At 49.3% G+C, this 8,663-nt stretch overlaps 1 protein-coding gene across 1 annotated transcript; it reads left to right on the top strand.

Annotated features, from left to right (window-relative positions):
* The first annotated feature begins 551 nt into the window (after positions 1-551).
* ARSI (arylsulfatase family member I) lies at positions 552-8,202 on the top strand. The gene is made up of 2 exons (XM_083489549.1): positions 552-1,887; positions 6,258-8,202. The coding sequence occupies exons 1-2, from the start codon at positions 1,541-1,543 to the stop codon at positions 7,654-7,656; spliced, it is 1,746 nt and encodes a 581-aa protein (XP_083345675.1). The 5' UTR covers positions 552-1,540; the 3' UTR covers positions 7,657-8,202.
* Positions 8,203-8,663: the final 461 nt, after the last annotated feature.

The following is an 8,663-nucleotide window of genomic DNA, read 5'->3' as shown; positions in this document are numbered from 1 at the left end:
CACTGCCACCCGCAGTTTGGTCAGACTCATGTTTGTAGCTTCGAGAACACTGTCCAACCATCTCGTCCTCTGTCATCCGCTTCTCCTTGTGTCCTCCATCTTTCCCAACATCAGGGTATTTTCCAGGGAGTCTTCTCTTCTCATGAGGTGGTCAAAGTATTGCAGCCTCAGCTTCACGATCTGTCCTTCCAGTGAGCACTCAGGGCTGATTTCCTTCAGAATGGATAGGTTTGATCTTCTTGCAGTCCATGGGACTCTCAAGAGTCTCCTCCAGCATCATAATTCAAAAGCACTGGGTGACTTAATGATACCTAAAAAGGACACCTGTCCAGCTCTCTAAGGCGAAAGGGGCAAGAGAAGAATAGGGTCAGGATGCGCTGTGAGTGACTCACAAGTGGCGTTCAGACAGACACACTGCATATGTTTAACAAACATGCAAGAAGCGAGTCATGGGCCTGCACAGGCCCCCACCATGGACTACGTGAGAAGGGGGCTCCGCGTGTATTATTGCTCCTCTGCAACCAGGAGATCCCGACTGGGCCACGTGGTTACATTTACAGCGTGGAATAGTGCGCTTGCCTTGGCGGGTGGGGAAGAAAAACGGGCGCGGACGGAGCCCCCTGTGAGGCGTCGCGCAAATGGTGCTTGCTCAGTTTACCGCTTGCAGACTCTGCAGAGAGACGCTGCTGAGACCGCCTGGAAAAGGAACCGCTCTTAGGACCCGGGAAGATCCTCCCGGATGACTCCTTCGAATCAATGAGAGCCCTGGGAGGAGCCGGCGCTTGAGGCTCCCCATAAACCGGCCAATATCCTGGTCAGATGTTTTACAACTTCTTGCATTCTTCAGAGTTTGCTCAGGACGGGCTTTCCTGCCTGGCTGCGCTCTCCACATTTTGGGTTTCCCCCGGGTTGGTTGGACAGTGGAGGGTGGAGGGCGCGGAAGAGGAGGACGGTGACAAAGATCTGCGTGGATTTTCGAGGCGGGGCAGTTTTAAGATTACTATTATTATTCATCTCAAGGGGGGCTAATGATGCGATTCTGCCCTCGCCAGGGATCTCCACCAGGGCAAAGCGCGGAGAGGCCACGGAAGCCCCCGCTCCGCAGGCCAGGAGGGGGCGCAGCGGCGACGGGGGGCTGAACTCCCGCGCCACCTTCGGCAGGAGTAGCACGTGGAAAGATCCTGTCTCTCCAAAGGGGCTCCGGGACGCTCAGCCCGCAAACAGGGGCGGGGGCGGGGGAAGAGAGAATAAATAACGGCAAAGCCCCAACTTTTGGGATTTCAAACCCCGAAGTCTTTTGAGGGCGACGTTCTCTCATACCTTGGCTGATATTAACAATTGATACGATCGCTCAGGAGGATCCCTTTTGTGGCTTCCCCTAGATCGGCTGGGAAATTGTGAATCAAATCATAAAAGTTGCTTCAGGAAGCAAAATAGTTTTTGGGGGGCGGAGAGAGGAGATCTCCTGCTGCCGAAGATGCCGGGGCTGCAATAGAAAGCGCTTCTTCCCGCTTTTAAATGCCTGCCGGCTCGGTCCAGCATGGCTGTGTATGCCCTCACCGGCTTCTCCCTCGTCAGCCTGCTGAGTTTCGGCTACCTCTCCTGGGACTGGATGAAGCCCGGCTTGGTGGGCGAAGTGCCCGAGGACCCGATGGGCAAGCCTCTCCCGGCGGCGGCGGCTGCTGCTGCTGCTTCTGCCGCTCTGGCCAGGCCGCCCCACCTTATCTTCATCCTGACGGACGACCAAGGCTTCCATGACGTGGGCTACCACGGCTCCGATATCCAGACCCCGACGCTGGACAGGCTGGCGGCCGAAGGGGTGAAGCTGGAGAACTATTACATCCAACCCATCTGCACCCCTTCCAGGAGCCAGCTCATCACGGGCAGGTAAGGGCTCTGGGGCAGAGGGGGAGGACAAGCAACCAGACCCCCCCAAAAAAACCCCCACACAGCTTCTTATTAGGATGGTGTGGTGTGTACCCCACCCCCCTCCATCCAATAATTTCATATACAACACCTGGCAAGTGTTAGGACACGGAATTCAAAAGGTAAGGTGAAGGTGCCCAGGGTTAGAATCATAGAATTCTAGAGTTGGAAGGGACCCCAGAATCATTGAGTCCAGCCCCCTGCAGTACAGGAATATGTAACTGTCCCATACAGGGATCGAACCTGCAACCTTGGCATTATCAGCACTACATAAAATAACAACTGGTATTATACCGGGGGCAAGATCTGCTGGCGGTAACTCGACAGCATTCTGTAAAATAAGAGAGAGGGACTTTAAAAGCCAAGTGAGCAACTAGATTTAAAATAACAAAAAACAGATTTCAGGCAATTAAAGTTTTGCTTTTGTTTCCTGGATGCTAAAGAAACTAGGACTTTATTTTTCTTTTTTCTTTTTTTGGAGTGGGGGCACAAACAATAACCCTAACTGGGTAAAATATATCACTTTATCAAAATAGTGAAATGCAGCGTGGTTGGTGTGTAGACAGTGTGACGATCACTGGGAGGGGATACTCATTCCAACCGTTCAGTGAAGGCGCAATTTCATTGGATGGCTTTAAACAAGTCATCACATCTCATTCGTAGTACGGGGATCGCGCTGACCTAAGAATTACAGTTAGGATGAATGATACATGTAGTTTGAAAAGCTTTTCTTCCATTAGGAGTACCATAGAAGGATGTAGTATGTAACAGGAGAAAGCACCAACCCTACCTCTAAGACAGAGTTAAGGCAGCTGCTTCAGAGACAGCTGTTTTGGGTTATCACAGAGGGGCAGCAGCAAATTGTTATTTATTTCTTTGTTTTATAATTGTTGTATTTTTCACTGCCAGGGAGGGATAGAGGCATTTGCAGGATTCTCTGCCTGTACAGTGGTACCTCAGGTTAAGTACTTAATTTGTTCCGGAGGTCCGTACTTAACCTGAAGCACCACTTTAGCTAATGGGGCCTCCTGCTGCTGCTGCGCCGCTGGAGCACAATTTCTGTTCTCATTCTGAAGCAAAGTTCTTAACCTGAAGCAATATTTCTGGGTTAGCGGAGTCTGTAACCTGAAGTGTATGTAACGCGAGGTACCACTGTAGTGTCAAAATAACTGGACCAGCCTTGCATCTTATACTCCTTGACGTGTGTGTGTGTGTGTGTGTGTGTGTGTGTGTGTGTGTGTGTTTGTAGTGGAGTCTTAGACAGCAAAATATCTTTAGTCAGCCCTTCCAAACAGTAGCTCTTTGGGTGGAGAAATCAGTGGCATTTGAAGACCATGCCCCACCTCTCTCTTTTAATTATGTCCTGGACAATTTATATGTTTCCATTTCCCTTAGCAGTAAGAGTGATTTATTTCCCCCCTTTCATTTTTATGAAGTACTTGGAGGCATGATCTGGCTCCTGTTATAAGAAAAGATACTGGGCTGAAAAGTACTGTAGATGTCAAGTGAAAAAAAGATTGCTTGCCTGCCAATACACAAGAAGGAGAAAGCTGTGTAGAACCCTAAAGAAAACTAATTTTTTAAAAAAGTTTCTATCAGGAATGTGCCCCTGGGGCCTTTGGTTGCACTCCTGAGCTTCTCTACATGGATATACAGTCCATTGAAATCCACAGATAAATGCAGGGACTGTTGTAAATTTTGGTTCATGAGAGGGGGAATGCAGGCTCTTTTCTGTACTGTGTCTGCAACATGAGGATAGAATTAGTGGTCAATTAATGGGCATAATAATTTACTGACTGGTTGACTTCAGTGCCCTTAGTAAGAGCCTCACAGTCTGCATTGCCCTGACGTCCATGGGTGGCACAGAAAGGGAAAGGTGGATCCTGACATCAAAACCCCAACAATATTGATGGGTGTGTGAATGACATTTTCCCTTCAGCATTCTTCTATTCAGTGGCACCTACCGTATTTTGTAGGGAAGAAGAAATCTAGCATTATGACAAAGTATATTGTACAAACAGAGATTGTTTGCTGAACAAAAAACTCCCTTGGCCAACTGGAACAGAGCATCTAGATAGAGAAGATTATAATCATCATCATTTGTTAGTTGCTTTGTTCATGAAAATGATTCAAAGCGACTTAAAAACACAATAGAAAAAAAATCCAACGGCAATAAACACAGTCAATAAAAAACTAAAATCAAAATGTAATATAGCAACTCAAATAAAAGACAAGCGTAGCAGATCCTGCTCCATGGGCATAGCCAAGAGGGGGGCAAGGGGGGCAGCTGCCCCCTCTAAATCAAGTAAATCAATAAAAAAGACTTAACTAGCTGAGGTTCTGCCCCCACCCCAACATAAATCCTGGCTACACCCATTTCCTGCGCCAGAAGAGACTATCTGAGGATTCTCCCAAACAAACACTCTTTACTCTACACTCCCTTGTATTGCCAGTGTCTCAAACCACCAAAATAAGTAATATTCTGAATAAAAATTATGTTCTAACAGTAATCATTCCTCAAATGATTATGAAACGATCTGCAGTGTGAAAATCAGGAAGCAAAGAAACCTCCCTGATCCCATTTAACCAAGCACTTTTCAGTCACGGAACAAAGACAGAAGGGACTGGTGTGACCTCTCCAGGCTATGCAGCCCAAACCAATGTAAGGGTAAGAAAGAGAGGCCAGAGCCAGCTGTGGTCACTCCTTCAGAAGGAGACAACATTTTGGACTGAGTAACAGGGTGAATAGAACAGACTCACTGTGAGTCACAATGATTTCATCCTGGGAAGACTTAACTCTACTTCCAAGGGATTGGACAGTCAGCAATGCCAGTTAAAAAGGGGAATCCTCTTTGTACCTGCCTGGAATAAATACAGGAAGAATACTTAAGAGCAGTTGGGTGAATAATTAGCATGTTGGCTGCAGTTTGAATTGCCTGCATGCCTAGGACAAGTTTGGAGGGCGTGTGAGGTCTCTCCCCCCTCCCCCCATGCAATCTGACTCCACATTAACCTGGGATCAAGTCCCATCGCATTCAGTGGGAATTACTTTGAAGTGCATAGGATTGCATTGCACAATAGTTTCTCCCTTTTGGCCGAGCCCATCTATCAAGGCTACCAGTGATAGTGGTGGGTGTGGTCAGATGATCGATAGCTGTGGCTCTTACCTTTGCACAAGAGACTACAATCCGGCCAAGCACAAGCCAGAGGCTTCCTCACCTCATCCCACATCTCTTCATTCAAGCAATCACAGTTCAAGGACATGTTCCAGCCAGGCAAAAACATTCAAGGAGGGTGCAGAGAGTTAGTGACTGGGGAGGCCATGCAGGTGAGGTTCAATTGCTGTAAACACAGTGGGTCACTGGCACTTACCCAAAGGGGAAAGACGAGGTGTGGGAAGCTTGGCACGGCGTGGCGCATGGGGCCAGATCTAGTCCGACTCCTGCTACCATGTACCGTTTCCCAGTTCATAATGTGTTACACCCCACCCCCACCAGCAACCTGTAGTGTTGGGAAAAGGGGAGAGCATTAAAGCCCCACCCACGCTGCCTCACTAGACACTACTGGGGCAGAGCAGGGCCTGGGAAAGGTTGGCCTGGAGGGAACAATGTGGCCTAGAAAGAGTCCTGAGGGCTCAACAGAGAGGCCTGAAGGAATGCATTTGGCACCTAGGACAGAGGTCCCCAACGCCTAGTCCAAAAGCTTGGTATTGGAGCAAAATCAGGCAAAGAGTACCGTGTCACCTTAACTACTGAATGATGCATAATGGACTGGAGACTATGCTTATGCATCTGATGAGATGGATTCCAGTCTATGAAAGTTCATGGTGTAATAAATCTATTGGTCTTTGAGGTGCCTCAAATCTGCATTTCTAGTCCTGGACAGCATGGTGAATAACATGGTGTGATAACAATGTGATTAGGGCTACAGTATCATCATCATCATCATCATTCAATGTAGCACCAAGCAAATTGCTCTGCCAGTGCAAACATTTCTGCCTTCTCCCTCACCTGTGTGCTCTTCTGGGGCTCTCCCACCCCCAACCCTGAGCTAAGGGAAGCTTGGCCCCACGACACTAGCAAAAGTCCTTGTTCGGGCTTCCACTGGCGGGACTACTTAGTTGAATCTGCCCCCAATATATTTAGGTGTGCCTCCAATTTGAGAATCCTGAATATGCAGCCATGGGACCTTCAATAAACACTCTCAAGTGCACCTAATGCCCTGCAAGGGCAGATTTCTCCCTCGGGTTCTCTGCAAATGCAGAACGAGTGAAGGACTGAACTGTAGCTATTAACAATTTCCCTTTCTGATGCTCTTTCCTCTCCTCCTAGGTACCAGATCCACACCGGCCTTCAGCACTCCATCATCCGTCCCCGGCAACCCAACTGCTTGCCCTTGAACCAGGTAACTCTTCCCCAGAAGCTGCAGGAAGCTGGCTATTCCACGCACATGGTGGGCAAGTGGCACTTGGGCTTCTACAGGAAAGAGTGCCTGCCCACTCGCCGGGGCTTTGACACTTTCCTTGGCTCGCTGACCGGGAATGTGGATTACTACACCTATGACAACTGTGACGGGCCGGGCGTTTGCGGCTACGACCTTCACGATGGCGAGAACGTGGCCTGGGAACAAAGTGGCAAATATTCCACTTTCCTCTATGCCCAGCGAGTCAACAAAATCCTGGCCGCCCACAACCCCAAGGAGCCCATCTTTATCTACGTAGCCTTCCAAGCTGTGCACACACCGCTGCAGTCCCCGAAGGAATACATCTACCGCTACCGCTCCATGGGCAATGTTGCGAGGCGTAAATACGCTGCCATGGTCACGTGCATGGACGAAGCGGTGAAGAACATCACCTGGGCACTCAAGAAGTACGGCTACTATGAAAACAGTGTGGTCGTGTTCTCCACTGACAACGGCGGGCAGACCTTCTCTGGGGGAAGCAACTGGCCTCTGCGAGGCCGCAAAGGGACTTACTGGGAAGGAGGAGTTCGTGGAATTGGCTTTGTGCACAGCCCGCTGATTAAACGCAAGCGGAGAACCAGCAGGGCCCTGATTCACATCACGGACTGGTACCCAACTTTGGTGACCTTGGCCGGGGGCAACTTGTCCGAGGCAGACAACTTGGACGGCTATAACGTGTGGCCAGCGATCAGCGAGGGCAAAGAGTCTCCCCGCACGGAAATCCTGCATAACATCGACCCTCTTTATAACCATGCTAAATATGGCTCTTTGGAGAGAGGCTTTGGCATATGGAATACGGCAGTGCAGGCCTCAGTGCGGGTAGGAGACTGGAAGCTTCTTACTGGAGACCCCGGTTACAGTGACTGGATCCCGCCACAGACTCTGACCAACTTCCCAGGGAGCTGGTGGAACCTGGAGCGCCTGACGGACGGCCTACGCAAATCTGTCTGGCTCTTCAACATCACCGCCGACCCGTACGAGCGCTACGATCTGTCAGACCAGCGGCCCGACGTGGTGAGGGCTCTCCTCATTAGACTCGTCCGCTACAACCAGACGGCCATTCCAGTCAGATACCCGGCAGAAAACCCTCGTGCCCACCCGGACTTCAACGGTGGCGCCTGGGGTCCTTGGGCGACGGAAGAGGAGGACGTGTGGGAGGGAGGACACGGAAAACTGAAAAATAAAAACCGGAAGAAGAAGTGCAAGATCTGCAAGCTGCGCTCCTTCTTCCGGAAGCTGAACACCAGGCTGATGTCCAACCGCATCTGAGGGAGTAGGGATGGTGCCAAACGCAGCCTCAAGGGGTGCAGTTCCAAACAGAATCCATGGGGCAGTTTAATCCCCCCCCCATACCTAGTGCGTGGAATGGGTTGGGATGCTAGTCCACTTCTTTTGCAGTGGAAGTAGGGCCCCTCTAGGTGGCCTTTTTATTGAGCATTCATGGTGGTATCTGGGGAGTTATATGCAATCCTGCTTTCAATACGGTTTGCACCTGCAACGGTTTCAGGGTGGATGGACTGCTTTGTTTCTAATTAGCGCATGTCCCGTAACTCCCTGCTGAAATCCTGCAACTTTTTATCCAAAAATATTCTGTTTTCTTTGTTTGTGTGGGTCTTGGTTTTCTTGCGCTAGAGTGCAAGAGTGTCCCTCTAGGTGGCAATAATGCGCTAACATTGGGGAAGCACTAATAAAGCGGAATGTTGCGTGAACAGTCCAGTATAAACCCACCACTGATGTACTATTATTGCATCAATGACATGTTACAGAAAGAAATCCCGGTCTGGAAGGGCCTTTAATAAAGTTTGACCTAACCCACCTCACCTCCTTTTTTCTTCCACTTTAGATACTGTCCACAACAATGAATATTTTTACTGGGAAACCCTCCAGGACTTGTAATCTCTAATCTTTGAGAGCCTGCTTAGCCTCAGCAGGTTCTGGAGACTGTCCCTTCCCTTCCTTATTTCAGAATGTTCCGAACCCATAGTTGTCAAGTGTCATCATGATTAATGAACGTGTGTGTATCATAGTTAGATACAGTAGTGCTATCCAGCAGTAGTCACGCTGAGCAAGGTCTTATCCACTACCCAAGGACCAAACCAATTGTACTCAAAATCACTGAAAGGTGTTTGAAAATGTCTGCAGCTGCTCTGTGGATGCATCATGAAATATCATAAATAATTTCAACTTATGTAACGCTTTTGCTCTGGGAAGGCGTCTGCAGGTTCTCCCCTCCCTCAAGGCTGCAGCCCCCGATCACTTCAGTGTATGTGGGCGGT

The sequence above is a fragment of the Podarcis liolepis genome, assembly GCF_965112155.1.
Source record: "Podarcis liolepis genome assembly, chromosome: 2".
NCBI classification, from domain to species: Eukaryota; Metazoa; Chordata; class Lepidosauria; order Squamata; family Lacertidae; genus Podarcis; species Podarcis liolepis.
The sequence above is the reverse complement of the archived record's forward strand: the minus strand, read 5'-3'. Positions and strand labels throughout refer to the sequence as shown.